This window comes from Mesoplodon densirostris, chromosome 5 (genome assembly GCF_025265405.1).
Source record: "Mesoplodon densirostris isolate mMesDen1 chromosome 5, mMesDen1 primary haplotype, whole genome shotgun sequence".
NCBI classification, from domain to species: domain Eukaryota; kingdom Metazoa; phylum Chordata; class Mammalia; order Artiodactyla; family Ziphiidae; genus Mesoplodon; species Mesoplodon densirostris.
The window spans coordinates 152663874-152685709 of NC_082665.1; the positions used below are offsets into that span (position 1 = coordinate 152663874).

The 21836-nt window shown below is 43.7% G+C and overlaps 1 protein-coding gene across 3 annotated transcripts in view; it reads left to right on the top strand.

The window, feature by feature from the left end:
• Positions 1–17841: 17841 nt before the first annotated feature.
• Positions 17842–21836, top strand: part of TOPBP1 (DNA topoisomerase II binding protein 1) — a 71659-nt gene continuing 67664 nt past the window's right edge. The window contains exons 1-3 of one of the 3 annotated variants that reach the window (XM_060099683.1): positions 17842–17994; positions 18603–18693; positions 20940–21074. In XM_060099683.1, coding sequence (XP_059955666.1) covers positions 18610–18693; positions 20940–21074 — 219 coding nt within the window. In that variant the 5' untranslated portion in view covers positions 17842–17994; positions 18603–18609. Of the gene's footprint in view, positions 17995–18602; positions 18694–19807; positions 19894–20939; positions 21075–21836 lie in introns of those variants that run through there. The other 2 variants (XM_060099684.1, XM_060099685.1) reach the window with 2 other exon arrangements.

Consider the following 21836-nt stretch of genomic DNA (forward strand, 5'->3'; position numbering starts at 1 on the left):
CAACTCTTACTTTATACCATACACAAAATTAACTAAAAATGTATCATAGACCAAAACATAAAAGCTGAAGCTATAAAACTTCTAAAATAAAACAAAGAGGAAACTATTGCAAATTTGGGGGTAGCCAATTATATCAATATTTTTAGAGAGGACACAAAACATAATAACAAAAAATAAAAATTAGGTAAGGGAACCTGATCAAAATGTAAAACATCTGCTCTTCAGAAGGTATCATTTAGAAAATGGAGGGCTTCCCTGGTGGCACAGTGAATCCGCCTGCCAATGCAGGGGACACAGGTTTGAGCCCTGGTCCAGGAAGATCCCACATGCCATGGACTAACTAAGTCCATGCACCACAACTACTGAGCCTGTGAGACTAGAGCCTATGCTCTGAAACACGAGAAGCCACTGCAATGAGAAGCTCGCGCACGGCAACAAAGAGTAGCCCCTGCTCACCATAACTAGAGAAAGCCTGCGTGCAGCAACAAAGACCCAGAGCAGCCAAAAATAAATAAATAAAATAAATTATTTTATTGGTGGTGTGATGAATTGGGAGATTGGGATTGACATTTATACACTAATATGTATAAAATGGATAACTAATAAGAACCTGCTGTATAAAAAATAGAATTCAAAAAATTCAAAAAAAATTAATTAATTAAAAAAAAGAAAAAGAAAATGGAAAGCTAAGCCACAACATTATTACTCATCAGGGAAATGCAATTTAAAACTGTTGTGAGGTACTACACACACCTATCAGAATGGTTAAATGTGAAAATATTGACAACACCAAGTGTTAGCGGGATGTGGAGCAACTGAAATTATCATATTGTGGGTGGGAATGGAAAATGGTACAACTACTCAAAAAAGTTTGACATTTTCTTAACAAGTTAAACGTAACTTACCATTATGACCCAGCAATGCTACTCCTAGATATTTACCCAAAACAAATGAAAATATATGTCCACCCAAAGACTTGTACACTAACATTCATAGCAGCTTTAGTCATAATATCCCAAACTGGAGACAACCTAAACATCCACTAACAAATGAATGGAAAACAAACTGTGATAAAGTCATACCATGGAATACTACTTAGCAATAAAAAGGAATGAACTTTGATACATACAACAATGTGGATAAATCTCTAAACAATTGTGCTGAATGAAACAAGCCGGACACAAAAGACTACATAGTGCATGATTCCATTTATATGAAATCCTAGAAAAGGAAAAATTTATCTAAAGTGGGAAAAAATGGGAATGAGTGGGAAGGGGCCGGGGACAGTTTGGGAGTGATGGAAATGTTCTATATTTTGATTATGGTGGTAGTTATTGGGTTAGGCATATTTGTTGAAATTCATTGAACTGTATGTATACTTGTAGGAGAGCATTTTATTCAATGTAAGTTATGCTTCAATAAAAATGATTTTAAAAAGAAAGAGTGTGTGCAAGCAAGCTAAGGGTCAATGGAGTCAAGTAACCTAAACTAGGCCAGCCATCAATAACACTCCATCCAACCATGTGACAATTTCAAGAAGGGGCAATCAGGGCTTCCCTGGTGGCGCAGTGGTTGGGAGTCCGCCTGCCGATGCAGAGGACACGGGTTCGTGTCCCGGTCCGGGAGGATCCCACGTGCCGCAGAGCGGCTGGGCCCGTGAGCTATGGCCGCTGAGCCTACGCATCCGGAGCCTGTGCTCCGCAATGGGAGAGGCCACAACAGTGAGAGGCCCGCGTACCGCAAAAAAAAAAAAAAAAAAAAAAAAAAGAAGGGGCAATCAGAGCCCACCATGAATATTTCAGTCTGCTCCTAGAAGGGAAAAGCTGCTGGTGGCCACATGCTCACTGCGTGGAGAAATCTCTTCCCCGGAAGAGCAAAAGGTAGAGAAAGGAGGTGGCAGCCAAGGTGGAGGTACAGGCTGTGCTGAGCCCCTGGTTCTCGGCTCTTGCAAGGCCTACTCATCACCACTCCCGCTCCTCTGACACTTTTAGTTTAAGCTAGTTTGGTTACACTCCTGTCAGCGGCCACCAGAAGGGTTTTTATAGGAAAAGAACACTGAGCTTTGAAGAAAGCACGTCCCGGATTCCAGCCTTGTCCAGTGGCCAAGAGAGAAGGAATGTTGGGATGGAGTGGGCGGAGGGCCAGGGAGGGGCAGCTCTTGCCTCTGTTTAGTAAACACAGAGCCGACTGGGAGAGTGAACTTTTGGTCAGTGCCTGACGCTGCCAAGAGCGGGGACGGGGGACGAACAAACAACAGAAGCCTTGTTCAGGACGAATACGGGAGAGGCCAGGGGGCTGCACTCCGGGTTTTCTGCAGCCACAGTTGGACCACAGCTGTAGCGACATTGCCAGCCTTCCCCAGCCCCAGCAGAGCTCCCCGTGTGGCCCTAGGTGGCAGCACTGGGCCAAGGAGGGCCACCCCCATCCCTGAAAGCACTCCTTGCCTTTCCTGCCTTCTTCTGCTCAACCCAGGTTACCCCTCCCCCCACGATAGATACCCTACCCCAGAAATGATCTAAGACAGCCTGAGACCTGACAGAATCAGGGCTGGACAGACCCCAGTTGTCCCGCCAGGCAGGGGTCTCCACCTGCATGAGGTCAGTGACTGCACCATTACCTTCCTTACAGTTACCCAGCCAAGAGCCCTGACAGCCCCCCAACACCGAAAGGGGCCCCCTACATTTACATGCAGGATTTTTTTCCAGTGATAACTCACCTGTGCCTAGAGCTCTGCCCTTAGGTACATGACTTCATGTCACTTTCACAGCAACTGTGTGTTTGCTGTGAAAAAGTAATTTCTACAGAACTGAGGAGGGAATTAGCTCAGAGAGGAGGGCAAGGGACCACCCAGTCACATGGCACCGAGTGGCAGGTGGATTCCATTCTAGGGTGATTGTTTCTCCCCTATATTCCTCCACCTCCCTAGTGTGTAGTCGGGATGGGAGGCATTGTACAGTTCAGAGCAGGAAAGATCCTTCTGGTTAGATACCTGACATGACAAGCTTACCTGATGTGCCCCTCCCCCTCTTAATAATAGTCCTTGAGCCCTCGGAAAAAATCCCTTCTCTCTTCTGAGCCTGTTTCCTTCACTGTAAACTGGACGAACAGCCTCCAGGCCAGGAGTCATGAACTTTTTCTGTACTGGGCTAGCTAGGCAATTACTAGTTTTGTGGGCCATACAGTCTCTGTGGCAACTACTCCACTCTGCCCTTAAAGCCTGAAAGCAGCCGTGGACAATACTTACCTGAATGAGCATGATCATGTTGCAATGAAGTTTTATTTAGGGACGCTGACATTTGAATTTCACATAATTCTCATGTGTCAAACTATTTTTCTTTTTATTTTCTTTCACACATGTAAAAATGTAAAACCCATTCTTAGCTCTTTCGGCTGTATATCAGGCAGCTGGCGGCATTTTGTCGGCTGGTCAGAGTTTGCGAACTCCTGCCCTAGCCTGCAGGGTTTCTGCAAGGGCGAAAGTTGGTCAGGTGCGCTGATGCACCACCGGCGGTGGAAGGCACCTTGGGGCCAGCCGGGCGCTGGGTTGCTTCGAAGCCGCCTAGACGAGGCAGTGCAGTGTCCCGCCGTGGCTGACCCTCGGCTGGCACCCGGTCCCATCCTAAACGGCCGGCCCCCACCCGGCTCCCAGTGCGCACTCACCCAGGGCCCCCGCGCACAGCACGGCGCAGACCGCGAGCCTCATTCTCCTCGGCGGCGCGCGACTCCTACCCGGCTCCCGGGGCCTCGGCCAACTTTACCTGCCCGCGAGGGGGCGGATCCGCCTCCTCCGAAGGGTTCGCCCTTCCGGCCCATCGCCCTCGCCACACCCCCACCCCTCGACCAGACAGCTCGCAGGGGCTCGCCGCGGCTGCACCTCTGCCCAGCGTCCGGAGCTGAGAGGCTGGATCTCTGCTCGCGGGCTACGAGTCCGCACCCCGCAGGTACGAGCCGCAGCAACCCCGGAGCCCGCTAGAGAGAGAAGCCGAGGCCCAAGATGAGAGTGACCGCCTGGGCCCCAGAGTAGTTACTAGAATGCGGGTTCCTTGACCCCTGGACCTTCATCTAGACAAGCAACTCTTCGATGTCTCCAACACAGACTCTTCGGGACTGAGGGGCGGTCCACGAGGTGAACACTGTGGACCCTTCCCCCAGGAGAGCAGGTGCACACGCATACACAACGTTTTGACCTCAATTTTCAGGTATCCTCAGACTCTTCCTCCAAAAGCGTCTCGGTTGCCCACTCCGGGTCCCTCCCCCACCCCCAATCCCCCTGTCACGGTCTCCTGCGACCCTGGCTGAAGGCTGAGGTCAGGTGAAGCGCTGAACCCTGGGAGGGCTGCTTCTACTCACCAGTGCAGCCGGCAGCCCCACCCTCCTGAAGTCTATGAGCTCTGCCTGGGGGAAGTCTTCCGAATTTAGACTTTTCAAGAATTTTCTTGAAGTGTAATAAACATACATAAAACTTAACATATCCTAAGTATACAACTTGAGCAATTATCACCAAGAGAGCACACCCATGTAACCAGCACCCACATCAAGAAACAGAACGTTAACAGAGCCGGGGCGGGGTGGGGGTGGGTCTTTCCTCCAATTACCTACCATCTCCCCACAAAGATATCCATTATCTTGACTTCTGGCAACATAGACTAATTCTGCTGATTGTTTTACTTTACAGGAATGGAATCATACAGTATGTACAATGTTGCATCTGACTTCTTTCTGGTTACATTTGTAAGATTCATGCATGTTGTTGTGTATAGTTGCCCGTCAGGAGATCTTGGTGTTGCATATGACCCCATATTGTATATGCAGGACTTGCTATTTATCCTGCCTGTTGATGATAGTGGTTTCTAGTGGGCTCTTATAGTGTGGGCTGCTGTGAACATTCTAGTACATGTCTTTTCCTGCACATAGGTATACATTTCTGCAGGATATTTTCCTGGGAGAGTAACTGCTTGGTAATAAAGTAGGCATATGTTCAACTCATAGATACTCCCAAACACTTTTCCCAAGTGGTTGAACCAATTTCCACTCCCACATTAAGAGTACAAGAGTTTGGCTATTCCACACTTTTACTGTTTTGCTGGGAGTGTGGGTGGTTTTGCACCATAATTTTGAGTTTTTCTGATGACTAATGAGGTTGAGTATCTTTATATGCTTATTAGCTATTTAAATGCCCTCTTGTTCAAGTCTTTTGCCCTGAATACATTTTAAGTAGACTTTCTCTCAAATGAAGTATTACGACTGGCAATATAGTAATTCAAACTACAAACCAAGACTGTAAGAGTGTGTTATAATGGAGTTTAAACAGTTGATTATTTTAGCCCACCATAACCCTTTACTCTGCCCCCTTCTTCTTGTGCGCAAAGCGTGACTCTTTGCTAAGGAAATATTGTTGTTTGTTTCAGCTCCTACCAAAATTATGAAAAGTTCTTCCCTCTGTCAGAGATTAACCCTGCCTTCCACTGAGGCCAGAGATAGTCCTGAGGGAGTAGGAAGAGGTTGTAAATCACAGAATTCACAAGGTCAAAGGCATGAGACTATTATACACAAACCTGGGCTCTCCTCCCCTTCTCTTGTACATACACACACACATTCACACATATACCTCAAAGTAAACAATGTGTCCTCTTCCTTCCATATCTTACAGACATCACCACCATTGGACAACCAATGGGAGAGTGTCCCCATTCTCTCCCCCCTCACACCACCTCTAGCCAGCTAAGTTGAGATTTCAATTCAAGAAATGTATTGTCTCTATGTGCCAGATAACTAGGGACAGGATAGAGTGAGGAGGGGACCTCTCACATCTGATCAGCTTTCGAGGTGACCGTCTGGGCTTTGGAGTAAGACCAGCTGGAGGGCACGGAGAAAGGCTTAGGAGCCTCGGTCGCACAAGGTCCGTGCTGTGCAGAGAGGCTGTCGGGGTCCCTGAGACCACATCCCATATGTTCATGAGCTGGAAATAGCCAGCATATTTCTGGTCAGAGATTAAAGCAACCTCTAGACCAGCAATCTGCTGAACACCATCTCAAGGGAAAGGATGAACATGTCCCCTCCTTGGTGAGACACTCATCAGGGGGTTCTTGGCATGGGGTTTGTCCCAGAGACTGCTATGGGGTAAACCCTTACTCTGGGCCTGCTGTGAGGGTGACACAAAGTCCTGAAGGCCACCTGCTGCCCCCCCATGCCAAAGACACTAGAGGCCAGAGATTCCACGTTGGGACTCTCAGCTACTTCTGTGTCTCCTTCCACTCAAGGAATCCTTTGATCTTTAGAATTTTTGAAAATGAGAATAGCAGTCCCTTCCTCTTTTTAATCTAGAGAAAAAAAAGGATTTATATCTTTTTAATGCGAACCTTTTATTGAACTTATACATACATATAGAAAGTGTACACATCATGTGTACAACCTATGGATTAACACGGCATGAACACACCATGTAACCAGCACTCAGATAAAGAGACTATTACCAGCTCCCTAGAAGCCCCCTCATCCACCTTAGAGTCACCAGTGATCAAAAGTAATCATCATTATTCCGATTTCAAACACCACAGATGTTTCACCTGTTTTTGTATTTCACACAAATGGAATCATAAAGTAAGCACTGCTTTCTGTCTTGCTTCTTTGTCCAAATGTAATATTCGCAACAGTCAACCATGCTGTTTCATACACTGTAATTTGTTCATTCTCATTACTGTGTGGTATTCCAATAGTGAATATATCAATGGCTATTGATGGACATTTGGGGTTTTTTGTTTCTCAATTTGAGGCTATTATGAAGTAATACTGCTGTGAAAATTTTTGTACGTGTCTGTTGGTGAGCATGTGTCTGCATTGCTGTTGATTATACACACAAGGGCACGATTGCTGAATCACAGCCTATGCCTATGTTCAGCTTTAATAGGTGCTGCCACACTGTTTTTAAAGTAGTTGTACACTTCCCACTCTCCTCCCACTCCCACCAGCATATGAAAGTTCCAGTTGCCTCACATCCTTGTCAACCCTTGGTTTGGGCTGACTTTTTAATTTTAGCTCTCCTGGAGCATATGATGAAGTTCCCTGTAGTTTTAATATTAATTTCCCTGATGATTAATAAAGTTGAACACTTTTTCACATGTTTATTGGTGATTCAGATATCTTCTTTTGTGATATACCTATTTTTTATTGGATTATTTGCACATTTTTTGTGTTGTAGGAGTTCTTTATTTATTCTAGATATGAGAACAGTGTTGGACATATGTATTTCAAATATCTTCTTCCATTTTATGGGTTTTCTTTCACTCTCTTGATGGTGTCTTTTAATAAACAGAAGTTTTATATATTTCTGAGTCCTATTTCAACATTTTCCTTTATGTTTAGCACTTTTTGTAAACTGTTTAAGAAATCTTTGCCTGTCCCAAGTTCATGAAAATATTCCCTTATGTTTCCTTCTAGAAGCTTTATAGTTTTACCCCTCACATTTAGATCTAGAATCCACCTGGAATTGATTAAAAAAAAAAAAGAGAGACATTTATTTTCCATTCATGTGAAAGAGAAATTAGGTTAAAAGAAGTGGATGGGGGCTTCCCTGGTGGTGCAGTGGTTGAGAGTCCGCCTGCCGATGCAGGGGACACGGGTTCGTGCCCTGGTCCGGGAAGATGCCACATGCCGCGGAGTGGCTGGGCCCGTGAGCCATGGCCGCTGAGCCTGTGCGTCCAGAGCCTGTGCTCCACAACGGGAGAGGCCACAACAGTGAGAGGCCCGTGTACCACAAAAAAAAAAAAAAAAAAAAAAAGAGAAGTGGATGACTTTTCTTAACATGACATTTTTTTGCCCCAAATATTCACTCAGTAGGTCTCCTGGCATTTAACAAATGATGTATAGACCCTCTAATTTGTGCTATAGAACGACAGTTATAAACTGAATAACTTAGTGAGCTAGCATGATGTCATAGAAGACAAGGCTAAGGCACATGGCCTGGATCTTTTTGGAACTGATATTTGTGAATGGTATGGGATAGAAGCCTGTATTCATTTCTCCTTCCATATGTGCGCCCAGTTGACCCGGCACCATTTACTTGAAAGATAATTCTTTTTTTACTGCACTTTAGTATAAACTTTGTCAAAAATCAGGTAACTGTCTATGTGTTTCTAGACTCTCCACTCTGTTCCACTAAGCTGTATATCAACACTTACACTTATATCTGTCTCAGTATCTGTAGCTTTATAATAAGTCTTGATATCTCAGTGAAGACACCCATGTCTAGAGTTTTATTAGTGGAAAGGTTTTCAATTCCAGATTAAATTTCTTTAATAGCTAAAGAAATGTTCAGATTTTCTGATTCTTCAAGTCTTGGTATTGCTAAGTTTTTCAAGAAATTTACCCATTTCATCTAAATTTCAAATTTATTGATGTAAAGTTGTGCACAATATTACCTTTATTCATTTTTTACGTTTACCAGTTTATTATAAAGGATATAGATGTACAACCAGATGAAGAGGTTCATTGGTGAGGTCTGGAAGGGTCCTGTTACAGGAGCTTCTGTCCCTGAGAAACTGGGATGCACCGTCCTCCCAGCGCGTGAAAGTATTCACCAACCTGGAAGCTCTTATACATTTTTAATGTGTGGAGGATCCTTGCTATAATTTTCTTTTTCATTTCTGATATTGGTAATTTGTGTTTTCTCTTTTTTCTTGATTAGTATTGCCAAGGTTTTATCTATTTTATTAATTTTCATAAGGAGCCAACTTTCGGCTTTGCTGATTTTCTCTATTGTAAACTCACTTCTTGATTTCTGCTTTCTTGACTTTCTTTGGGCTTTGTTCTTTTTCTGGTTTTTATAAAAGGAAGTTAAGATCATTGATTTTCAGCCTCTCTTCTACTCCAATATATGCATTGAAGGCTATAAATTTCCTTTTTCTTGATATATTATTATATCTTTATGATTATCTAAAATATATTCAAATATATATTCTAATTCAAAATATATTCCAATTTTCATTGTGATTTCTTGTTTGACTCATAGTTTATTTAGACATGTATTGCTTGATTTCCAGTGTTTTCAATTTCCTGGTTATCTTTTGTTATTTATGTCTAACTGAGTTCCACTGTGGTACGATAACATACTCAGAATGATTTCAGTCTTTTGAAATGTGCTGAAGATTGTTTGGTGGCCCAGCATACAGTCACTTTTTGTTGTTTAGTATGCATTTTAAAATAATGAGTATTCTATGGCTGTTGGGTAAAGTGTTTTATTTATAATGCTATATATAAATCAAATACATACATATGTGTGTGTTTTATATATATATATACACACACATTGAAAATTGTGTTGTTCAGCTCTATAATTTTTTTAATTCAATTGTTCTATTAGTACTGGAGGAAAGTGTGTTCCCCACTATGATTGTGGATTTGTCTATTTCTTCTTTTAACGCTGCTGACCTTTGCTTTATATATTTTAAAACTATGTTTTTGAGTACATACATATTTGAGATTGTGATACCTTACTGTTAGGTTATTCCCTTTATAATTCTAATCGTTATGAAGTGCCTCTCTTTATCTCTAGTAATGTTTCTTGCTTTAGAGTCTTGTCTAATATTGGGGTAGTTACACCAGCTTTCTTTTGGCTATTGTATGCATTGTATATTTTTTAATCCTTTTGTGTTCAGTGTTTCTGTGTCCTTATATTTAAAGTGTCTTTTACAAGCAGCATATATTTTAAAAACTCCATCTGACAATCTTAGACTTTAATTGGCATATAGTTTGTTGACATTTAATGTAATTACTGATATGTTAGAGTGTTATCTGCCACCTTATATTTATTTTCTATTTGGCTAACCTGTTTTCAATGTGCAAATCTTCTGGCAGAGCATTTTCTCAGGATTTTTAATGTTTTAACTAACAGTTTGTAGAGTTTGTTCTTTTCTTCCATAACTTTAATAATGTCACTGTATTGTGTTCTTTTGTCCATAATTTCTGTTGAGAAGTCAACTGAGGTCAACTGTTGTTCCTTTGAAGGTAATTTGTCTTTTTCCTCTGGCTGCTTTTAAAATATTCCCTTTATCTTCTTCATGTTCTTTGGTTTGACCGTCATATGCCTAAGTGTGATTTTACCCTAGCTGTGAAGGTTTGGGCTATTTTTTTAATCACTTTTGGAAAATTCTCAGCCATTGTTTGTTTAAATATTCCTCCTGCCTATTCTGTTGATTCTGCTTCTACAACTATAATTGTATGTGTAGTAATCTTTTTTTAAAATATTTATTTATTTATTTTGGCTGGTCTTAGTCACGGAACATGGGATCTTTATTGCGGCATGCAGACTCAGTTGCAGCATGCGGGATCTAGTATCCCGGCCAGCGATTGAACCGGGGCCCCCTGCATTGGGAGCGTGGAGTCTTACTCACTGGACCACCAGGGAAGTCCCTGTAGTAATCTTTTTCAAATGCACACATGTATCATGCCTTTTTCTGTATTTCCATTTTTTTTCTTGTGTTTCAGTTTGGATATTTTATATTAAACTAACTTTCCGTTTACTAATCCTCTCTTCTTTGCATCTATTGTATTGTTAAATCTACTTAATGAGAAATTAACATAAATTATTGCCTTTTTCATGTAAACTCACATTTCAGACTTTTTGTGGGGAGTAAAACAGGCTCTTTGCTGTTTAGAAGGTTATTTCTGAGTTGCAAAAATTCTCTTTCCATGGTTTTGTAATTCCTGTATTCCCCCATTCAGTCTTGGCTGCCACAAGTGCAAAGACACTTTTTCTTGCATCTTTAGTGGAATGATTGCCTTTTTCACTGCTAGAATGTCCATTTTTATTTCTTCTTCATAGATTCCAATTCTCAAATGAAATTCTCCACTTTTTCACCCTTTTATTCTACTAAGAAGATAAAATGGGGACTGATCACTTTCATCCAATCGAGGTTTAGCTGAATCAAGACTAGCCTGCAGTTTTGATAGGCTCCTATGTCTTCCCACTGAAAGCCTGGTGTGGTGGGCAGAAAAATGGCCCCCTAAAGACATCCATGTCCTAATCCCACAAACTGTGAATATGTTATGCTACATGGCAAGGGAGGATTAACGTTGCATATGGAACTAAAGTTGCTAGCCAGGCAATTTGGGAATAAAGAGATTATCCTAAATTATCTGCGAGGGTCAATGTAATCACAAGGGTCCTTTAAATGTGGAAGAGAGAATTAGAAGAGTTAAGTGTCTGAATAAGGCAAAGAAAGCCTGCAGTTGCTGGCTTTGAAGATGGAATGGGCTGCAGTCACGAGCCAAGAAATGTGAGCAGCTCTAAAGCAGGAAAAGCCAGAAAATGGATTCTCCTATGGAGCCTTCAGAAAGGAGAGCAGCCCTGCTGACAACTTGAGTTTAGCCCAGTGAGACCCATTTCAGACTTTAGTCCTACAAAACTGTAATATAATAAATCTGTGTTGTTTTAAGCCACTTAATTTGTGGTGATTGTTACAGCAGCAATAGGAAACTAATACACCTGGTATATTCTTTGGGACCTCTCTAAGGTGTGGAATTATATTTTTTGCCTCCCTTTCCATGGAACTTCAAATTGTGCCAAATATCTTAAGGGGAGAACTGGTCATTTATCAGGCTTCGTTCTCTGCACCTCCCTTCTCATTGGGATCTTGACTCCACTTGCGTTTTTCCAGCCGTGAGACTGCCAAAGCTCTGCTAGCAGGAGCCCTCTGCTCAGGCAAAGCCAGATACCTCTTACCTTGTACCAGGAAGTGGCAAATTCCCCCAAGGAAATGTGGTTCCAGAATGTCATCTCACCTCCCTGGGTTACCCCTTCCCTTTTCCAGAAATTTGGCACCTCTAATGTCTAATGTTCTTAAATAGGTTTTCTGGTGCTTTATCCACATCTAGATGTGCTCAACAAGAGCACAGTTCTTGAACAAGCTACTTCACCATTACAGAAGCACAAATGAGGACATTAACTACAATTTTTAATCTTTATTTTTGAAGATTCTAGTATATTGTTACTGAATGAATGAATTTTACAAGTTATTGTGCTCACAACTGCTCTAACACCTCATTTATTCATACCTTTGAAAGGAAATAGGGTCTATGAGGGCAGAGACCACATTCTTCTTGTTCAGCACGCTAACCATGGGTTGGAAAACAGTGCCTGGTATAAGATTCAAAAAAAAAAAGATCAAATATATGATAATTATTATGAATAAATGCATGTAAAGGATTGACTCAAAAGTAGGTTGAACAATCTTCTCTGTAGGCCTGTGGACAAAAACCAAATAGGGTCAAGAGGTGAGCATTGCTCCTAAGGTTAATGATCTACCTAAAGCTAACACAGCCTAAATCCAATAGACCAAGATGCCCTCTGACCTCTGAGTGGAGCAAACTCTGGAAAATTCCTATGTACCGGAACAAAGTCATATTGCAAAGGAAGGACATCCATAGTCCTAAAGCCATCTCTGTTGTTTTGGCACAATCTCTCATAACAGCAGAGCAGGAGGTTAGGAGATTGTATTGTAGGAAACAATGTAAAGACTTCACTATGGCCTTTGGAAAATTAGGAATTTGTGAATTTATCATTAACTGTGTGCGAGGCACTGAGCTAAGTGCTTTTCAGGTATTAATTTATAGCAACTCCATAAGGTAGGGGCTATTGTCATCCCCATTTCATACAGGAAGAAAGCGAAGCACAGAGAGGTTAAGTTACTTGCCGAAGGTCAGACAGCCAGTGCATGTCACAGCCGGCCATCAAACTAGGCAGCCTGCTTCCAAGTCCAAGCTCTCCCCATGTGGCCTCTGGCATTTGTCTCTGAAGCAGTTTCACTTTCCTCTTTCCAAGGGCCTTTGTGGTAATAAAAAGTTTTTGAAGTGGCAGCACATTTGTTTAAACCCCGGCAACTTCAGAATTGATTAGGTTGGTACTAGTTGACATAACAGATGAAACTCCCAATCTCAATGGTTTAACATAATGGAAGTTGGCTTCTTGCTAATATAAAACCCAGATGGCAGCAGTGGTCTTGGTTTGTTGGAGAGGCAGGGATGGGGAGTTCACCTTCACAGCTCTGGTCAGTCATTCAGAGATCCAGGCTAAGAGATGCTCTGCCAGTTTCAACGTGTGGTTTCCAAGATTGCCTTGTGTATTGACATCTAGAATAAGGAATTGTGTAAGGCAGTACAAGAAGTTTCCATGAGCCAGGCCTGGAAGTGCTAAACATCACTTCTACCTATATTCTATTGGCTATAACTCAGTCACACGATCCCACTGAGATGCAAATATGATGGGAACTGGAATCCCTGGCTGGGCAACTTTGTCCCAGCAACAACACACACTATCAAAGAGGACTGCATGCCTTGGGTCTTCTGTCTCAGTTTGAGTTTCCCCAGAAAGCACACTTTTAGACAAGCCTTTCTAAATGTTTTATTTGGTAAGTGAAGAAACAAAGGTTAGAGAATGGGGAGGGGAGACAGGGATAAGAAGGCATCCAAAGGATGTACTGACAGGTCAGTTACCACTGTGGGGACTGGGGCTTAATTCCACTGGGGAAACTCTGGGAGCCAGGGTAGAATATTCCATTAAGAGGCTTGCAAACAAGAGTCTTTATACACGAACTCCTGTCAGTCATTGTTTGAGGGTTTTTTCCCATGGGTCATAAATCACCTTGCCTTCTAGGATACTGTGCAGGTGGCTAAGCAGACTTCTGGTCAGAGAATGCCTTCATGCAAAGGAATGCAGGTGCTGGCAGTTGGAAGTTTCCCAATATGTCTGTGAGTGGTAAGGCTGAGGGGATATGTATGGGATACTAAGGATCTGCTACACAGTCTCAGCCAGAGTCCACCGGATGGTCCAGTGACATGTGGACTAACAAGACCAGTTGTTGCCCACCCCTCACCCCGACCCAATCGCATACCTGATATACAGTGGTGGAGCAGGGACGGAATAATTACAATAAAATTCCTTTTCAGAAAGGGAAGGAGGGGAGACTCCTAGCTGTTGCTGATCAGCATTAACTTTGAAGTCCTACTGGGCAGGCATTGGGTGGTTCCTCGGCCTGATTAGACCCAGGTTCTGCTCTCTGAAAGCAGGTCCTTTGCTCATTGCTCTCCAAGGTCCCTGGCCCCTCCCTCTGGGATGGTCTTCCTTTTCTATCAATATTATCCTCTCTAGCCAGGTCTGGATGGGGTACTGAGGAGCTTGTGCTCCCTGGGGGCTGTATGACTTTTCACCCACTTCCCACTATGCAAGCTTGAAGGTTGTACAAAGTTTGAATCCTCCAGATTTCTGGTTTTCTTCACAAAACAATGAACCTTCAGAACCTTAGCAACCTCCAGATCTATTTGCTCCCAGTCAGTTTCACACATACAAGACAAGGTCAAGGGCAAGGCCTGACTGATGAGGCTGGTGAAGATACATGAGACACGTTGATTGTTCCACAGATAGCAAAAAGGAAGAAGCCAAAGGTGCCGACTCCCTGGGTCCTTACCACACACCAAAAAGGATGACACTGAAGGGTCTGGTGACTGCAACTTGAGTTGTGGGAAACCCCACCACTGGGGAGCCACATCTAGATGGTAGCTAAGTCGTTTTATATTCTGTAGCTCTATTCTGAGGGGAGTGGTGCAGAAAGCCCCACACTTCATCAGAATCTGGGAGGTGATGAGAAACTATCTGAGGACAGCCTTCCGGGGGAGGCAGGAAGACAAGTGGGAGGTGGCCTCCATCCTCCCATGTTCCTGCAGGATCACAGGGTGTTTTGCCTCACATATGCTGCAATCCCAACCTTAGCCTGCATGGATGTGTGCACGTTTGCCAGGAAGCCATGGCAGAGCTGCTCCCCTACAGTAGCTGCCACACCCACAGTTCTCTCCTGGACTAATTTTCATGCCTGATTGCTATCCTTGGCCCCAAACCTTTCTCTCTCAATTAATGGTGCCTACCCAGCTTGGGTGGGAGGACCAGACTCTTAACTAGGTCTTTTCCACGGGGATGGGTTGTAATGTACGTTTGTTCTGGAAAACCTCTCTTGGGTTTCTCTCTCCCTTTTAGAGCCTAGATGCAGTCAGCTTTTCCAACCCTGCAAATCGCCAGTTTTGGACTTTTTAATTCCTTTTATTTTTTGCTTGCAAACAAGCCAGTTCTTCCCTGAGTTTATCACTTTCTTATAATGCCTAATTAAATGCAGCCAATAGCAAACAGCACGTGCCACTAACACTCCATGTTACCTCCTCTTCCCAACACTTCAGCAGACTCAGTAGAGGCCTATGTTCTGCCTTCCAGGTGGTACTGAAGACAACAGTTTAAATAAATATTTTGCCGCTGCAAAGACTATTTCTGCAGCAATAAAGATCATTTACTAATCTCATTTTTAAATTATACATCCCCTTATTTGTACATATTTATTCATTTATAGCACTGGAAACAAATCTAAAACCCTATCACTGAAAAAAAATCTACTTTTAGTTTATGTTTTAGTTTTGAGAAATCTTACGTAGCAAAACATAACAAGAAATACTCATATTCCCACCACTCATATTTTAAAAGTAACCATTTTGTGGGCTTCCGTGGTGGCGCAGTGGTTGAGAGTCCGCCTGCCGATGCAGGGGACATGGGTTCGTGCCCCGGTCTGGGAAGATCCCACATGCCACAGGGCGGCTGGGCCCGTGAGCCATGGCCACTGAGCCTGCGCGTCCGGAGCCTGTGCTCCGCAACGGGAGAGGCCACAACAGTGACAGGCCCGCGTACCGCAAAAAAAAAAAAAAAAAAGTAACCATTTTGTCATATTTGTTTCCTGTATTTTTTCATTTTACAAACAGATAAAGTTCCCTTTAATTCTACTCCAAGCAGGATCTGGAGTGACTGGCTCTAGGTGACAGAAGTGCCAAGGAAACAGGGAAGGAAAGGGGTGGCTAATGCCCAGACCCCAACTTCAGAGGCAGCTGCCTGAGGACACATCACAACTATTCCCGGCTGTCATCAACATCTTCATGGACCACAACCCATATAATCATTTTCACCTTTTCCTAAGGGACTGCTATTCAAGCAAACGTTAATATGCATCAGAATCATCCCGAGGGCTTGTTAAAACACAGAGCAGCGGCCCCATCCTGGACCCCAGCAGACCTGTGGTCAGACTCAAGAACACTCACATCTAACAAGTTCTCAGGTGACGCTGATGCTGCTGGTCCAGACACCACACTACGTAGAGAACCACCGCTCTAGCCAATGCCCAAGACTAGGTACCTCAGGGACAGACACAGAACCTCTCTGCCCATGTGGAGACACAGAGGGGAAAACTTGTCACCTGGCCTCCTATTCTGAAGAGGTCAACTCCCCAGCTATTCCAAGCCAGCCACGAAAAGCTAAAGGGTCGATTTCATTTTCATCCTCCTCCTCTTCAGTAGCAGCATCTATGACTCCCCTTGTCCTCCGCTGAGCATCCACTGGGCCCCAGAAATGTCAGGAACGGGCTCCCGCCCCGGTGCAGAGATGGGTGGCAGGATGTGACAGGGAGCACTGCGGTGGGTCAGGAAGGGCAGGGGGGCTCCAGTCACGGCGCCTCTGCTCAAACCCAGGTGCAGCCACCTCCCGGCTGTGTGGCCCTGGGCAAGTCACTCCGTCCCGGAGCCTCACCTTCCCATCTACGTGATGCGGCCAGCGACGCCCATGCTCTAGAGGACTTCCGAGCAGAGTGAGCAGAAGCAGTGCAAGCATGAACCCTCTGTCCACTGTGACATGCCCCACGATAGACCTGCTCCTTCACGGTGGACTGCGGCTGTGCCATCTCTCTCTCTTTCTTTTTTTTTTTTGTTTAACAACTCTAATAACTTTGGTTTCTTTGTAAGGCTTTCCTCACTCCCTCCCTGACAACAGGCCTTTACCTTTGAGCCCCAGGGTTACTGATTCTGACTCACCTCCCACAGGTGTGTTCACACACTGCTGCTCTTTGCCATCTTGAGATACTAAAAACAATTGAAGTACAGGTCATGAAACTGTCACATTACTCAAGTCCTGATTTTCTCAGTCTCAATAGTCAAGAATAAAATGAGGAAAAACGCTAACTAAGCAGTTTGTCATTGGCCATCAACAAGCGGAGATCCTGCAGTCCTATTTCACCTCCTCTCCCCTGACCTGTGCTATCTGAACATTAGGTTCCATCCCAGAATCTGCCCAACACTCGGGGAATTACAGAGAAAGAAAATGAGATGCTCACTGAAGGGGGTGGTGTGGCACTCCTGAAGAAGTTGGCAAAGACCCCTTTGCACCAGGTGTGTAATTCACGTCATCCTGACATCTTTCTTCCCTTTAGACCTCTTGGCTGTGGTAGCTGGTGAGTACATTCGGGGTATACTGGAGGAAAAAGAATCCAGTCTGCCAGTCCATGGAGTCAAAAAGACCGGGATGCAGTCTTAATTCTACCACTTACTGTGACCTTGAACACATCATATACCTTCCCTAAGCCTCAGTTTTTACATCTGTAAAATGGAGATACCACTATTTGCCTCACAGAGTTGTTTTGGATGATAATATATGGTTTCTCAGTATAAACTATTTATTAAAGAAACCTCTTCCCTGCTTATACTTTTGGATGTGTTAGGGCCTCCTCTAAGGCACTTCTGGCCTGCGGCCCCACCCGCTAGCCGTGGGCGCTTGGCCAGCTCCCAGCGGAGCACAGGCCCGCGCTTGCAAGCCCTGATCACGAGGCTCCGACCTCAACGATCCTGGTAACTCTCGCCCCTGGCCCAGCGCGCCACGCGCTCCACCCACCTCCGCCGCCTTACGTCTCCGCCCTCCTCCCGCAACTGCGGTGCCGTCACTTCCGCAGGAAGGGGCGGGCGCGTCCGCGAGGTTGGCGCGAAAGTTGGGTGGCGGTTAGGCAACTTCCGGGTCTGCGCTTGCTAGGGTCGGGGGCGCTGCCGGGGGCGGCGGTTGTGTGCCGGCCTGGCGCCCAGCCCCAGCCGCCGTCCCGCCGGCCGCGCGGCTCCCCACTCGCCGCCTGGAGACCCCCAGGCTCCACGGAGGTGAGTGCGGCTCGGAGTAAGACACACCCGCTGGGGTGTCGCGACGCTGCCTCTGGCCTTCCGAGCCCTGGTTTCCGGACCTTGTAACCGGCCCCTGGACCGGCGGATAGGACTTAGACGCCGGAGAGGGAGTAACTGCGGCTGGACTGAGAGCTGGGGCTTTCCCTGGGACCTGGGGAGCTAGAGCGTCCAGCCTTTTAGGCGCCTGACTTTGCTGGCTGGCTTTCATGTTTATATTTGAAGTCCGTTACTAAGGGCTGAACCTACCTCGAGGGCCGCGGATACCCGCAGGGACCGATTCGTTCTGAGCATCCTTAAGCTTAATGCAGTTGAATGACTGTTGGCTTAGGGGACTTAGCCCCAGAGCAAAGGTCCTAGATGTATTCAGTTTAGCGACATTGATTTGCAAGGATTGGTGTTGTCATCTTTTTCCTTGATTGTGCCCACGTTCCAGCGTTTCTTACAAATCGTAATGGACGAATTCATGGGCAAGGCCGGAATGTTTTTCCTGGGGCATTCTTGTCTTCGCAGAAAAATAGGTGCTTTAAACATTTAACTTAATATGTAACGTGTTTTTGTTCTTGTTAATGGTTCCTTTATTTTGACAGTTCAAAAATGTCCCCAAATGACAAAGAACCGTTTTTTGTGAAGTTTTTAAAGTCTTCAGACAATTCTGAATGTTTTTTTAAAGCTCTTGAGGTAAGACTACTTGAAAATGTCTTGTTTGATGCTGTGAATCCATTTTCTTGTTTTTAGTGTTTTTGATTTATTAGGCCTTTTTGTCTTAGTCATAGTTATTTTATTTTCATAATAGTTTTTACTGTAGTCTACATTCATAGGTATCTCATTGTTACACATTTTTGAATTGACATTAGTATATCATTATGTATTTTGGGGGGCTTGAAATCTTTAATGACATTTCTATTGAAAGTGATGGACCTACTATTCTTGAAAATTGTTTTCTTTTGTCTACTAACCATAGACCTTTGTGTGCTGAAAAAATTTGAGTCAGTCCTATATTGGTTACACTTCATTTTTGTTGTTGTTAATTGTTAACTATGTCTCATTATGTACAGTATTATATTATCTAGGTAGTGTAGGGCCTTGCTACTCACAGACCACAGTAGCATCACCATAGCCTGAGAGTTGGACCCCAACTCAGACTTACCAGTTGGAATCTGCTTTTTAACAAGATCCTGTGTACTTTAAAGTTTAAGGAGCACTGTTGTAGCAGGTTTTTCTTTAAAGTTCATTCATTGAGCAAACAATTATTGAGTGTCCATCATCTAAGAAGCACTGTTCTAGTACTTGGGATATATCAGTGATGAGAGCAGGCAAAGATCCATGCTTTCTCAGAGCTTACATTCTATTCTAGCTGGAGGAAATAGACATTAATCAGACATATAAATGAGTAAACTCTAATGTTAAAGGTGCCAAGTGCTATGGGAAGAGAAAAACAAAGCAGGTTAAGGTGTTCTGGAGGTTGTTTGTTGGGGGAGAAGGGAAGGTTACAATTTATTTTAAATGGAGTGTGATCAGGGTAGACTTTATGGAGAAGATGATATTTGAGTATGCTTGAAGGAGGTGAGAAAATGAGGCATGTGGATATCTGCAGAGGAAGGTTTCAGGCAGAGGAAATAATCATACACAAGCCCTGGGAAAGTGCTTGCGGTGTCTGTCCTGCTTTAGTGTGGCTATAGTGTAGTGAACAAGGGATGTGGAAAGAATGCTAAGGTATGCTTTAAAGAGTAAGAGTAAGGAGGTCATGAAGGGCCTTGTGGGCCATGGTAAAGACTTTGGCTTTTTCTTCCAGTGAGATGGAGAGCCACTGGGGACTTAATTGGAAGAGTAACATGATCTGACTTAATCGTTTTAAAAGGATCACCCTAAGTATTTAATGTAAGGACTTCAAAATTTGTTCAGAAAATATTCGAGTGTTTACTGGGAGCCAGGATATTTTGGCAGACAAGATAGATCATGAAATTTTCATTCTTAGAAGGGAGAGAGACAAAAACAGTATGTGTATACGTGTGTGTGTGTGTGTGTGTGTGTGTGTATGTGTATATATATATATATAATATCTATGTTATTTTTTTTTTTTTTTTTTTTTTTTTTTTTTTTTGCGGTATGCGGGCCTCTCACTGCTGTGGCCTCCCCCGTTGCGGAGCACAGGCTCCGGACGCGCAGGCTCCGGACGCGCAGGCTCAGCGGCCATGGCTCACGGGCCCAGCCGCTCCGCGGCATATGGGATCCTCCCAGACCGGGGCACGAACCCGTATCCCCTGCATCGGCAGGCGGACTCTCAACCACTTGCGCCACCAGGGAGGCCCCTATGTTATTTTTTCTTCATAAAATACACTAGAGGGATAGGGAAAGAGTATTTTAGAAAAGGGTGATAAGGAAAGGCATCTCTGAGGAAGTGACATGTGAGCAGATATGGTTGAAGTGAGGTAAGTCAGGTGAAGTCCTGGGGGGAAGAGTATTCCAGGCAGTGGGAAAAAGAGTAACACCTCTAAATGAGGTTATGCTTAGTTTGTTCTAGGTTACAAAAGAAAGCAGGAGTGGCTAGAGGAGAGTGAGCAAAAGGGTTTAGAGGAAGAAGGTAAGTGTGGGGAGACAGACAGGGTCCAGACTCTACGGTCTTGTAGGCAATTGTAAGAAACGTGGATTTTATTCTGAGTGTGGTGGGAAGCTGCTGGAGGTTTTGAGCAGGGTGATATGACCTTTTTTGTATTGTTAAGAGATTACCAGCTGCTGGCTAGAGAATAGATTTAGGGGAAAGGAGGGAGAAGGAACCCCTTGGAGACTTCTGCACAGGTCTAGTGAGAGATGACGGTTCCTTTCAATAGGAGAAAGGCTGGGTTTGAGATGGATTTTAAAGATAGAGTTCATAGGGCATAAATACAGGTGAATTATTTCATATGCATTCTTACTTTTTCTTTCAGTCAATAAAAGAGTTCCAATCAGAAGAATATCTTCAGATTATTACAGAAGAAGAGGCATTGAAAATGAAGGAGAATGATAGATCACTTTATATCTGTGACCCTTTTAGTGGCAAAGTCTTTGATCATCTCAAAAAGGTTTGCTAACTTTTAGTGTGTTCTTTCAGGTAGTCTGTTTTTTGGGTTGTTTTTGCTTCAGTGGACATAAGTTCTTTACTGATCGTGAAGTATTTTGCAAATTATGAATTGAGAGGAATCCTTTGGTTTTGGAAGACCAGAATAGTATTTTTCAAGGTTAATCATTACAGTAGGCTTTGGTTAGTATGTAATTTTTATATTTCAGGGAATTTAACTTCACTTAGAATAATTTAACCCTGTAGTAATGAAGCATTTTATTGATGAAGTACTACTGTACTTAAACTCAGTTTGATTGCAAGATATATTAGGGAAAAATAGTAGAGTAGGAAAAGACTTCAGCATAATCCTTGGTTACTTACTGTCTTTGCGATGTGCTCTTGAATTTTAGTACCTGTACTTTGTATAGGGTCTGAAAAATGATATGCTAAAGGAAGCATTTGGGGGCCGAGCATTGCTAATATACCATTGAGCCATCTTATTTCTTTTTGTTGATTCTAGAGTCTACTGACTCATTACTTTTTTGGTGTCTGGAGAAGAGAGAAGCATTGAAATAAAAGTAAACTGGCTGTAATTCCATCCAGATTACAAAGAAGTGATTCTTGTTTGAAGGAGAAGAAAACATAGAAGAGTAGGTAGCTGCAGTACTATCTGTGCAGTATATGGAAGGTCTGTGCCCACCTTTGCCAAAAGCATTGTTGGTCTTACCCTCCTTTTGGAAATAACACCGCTTGTAAGATAGAAGCAATAGCATCGGAAACTCAG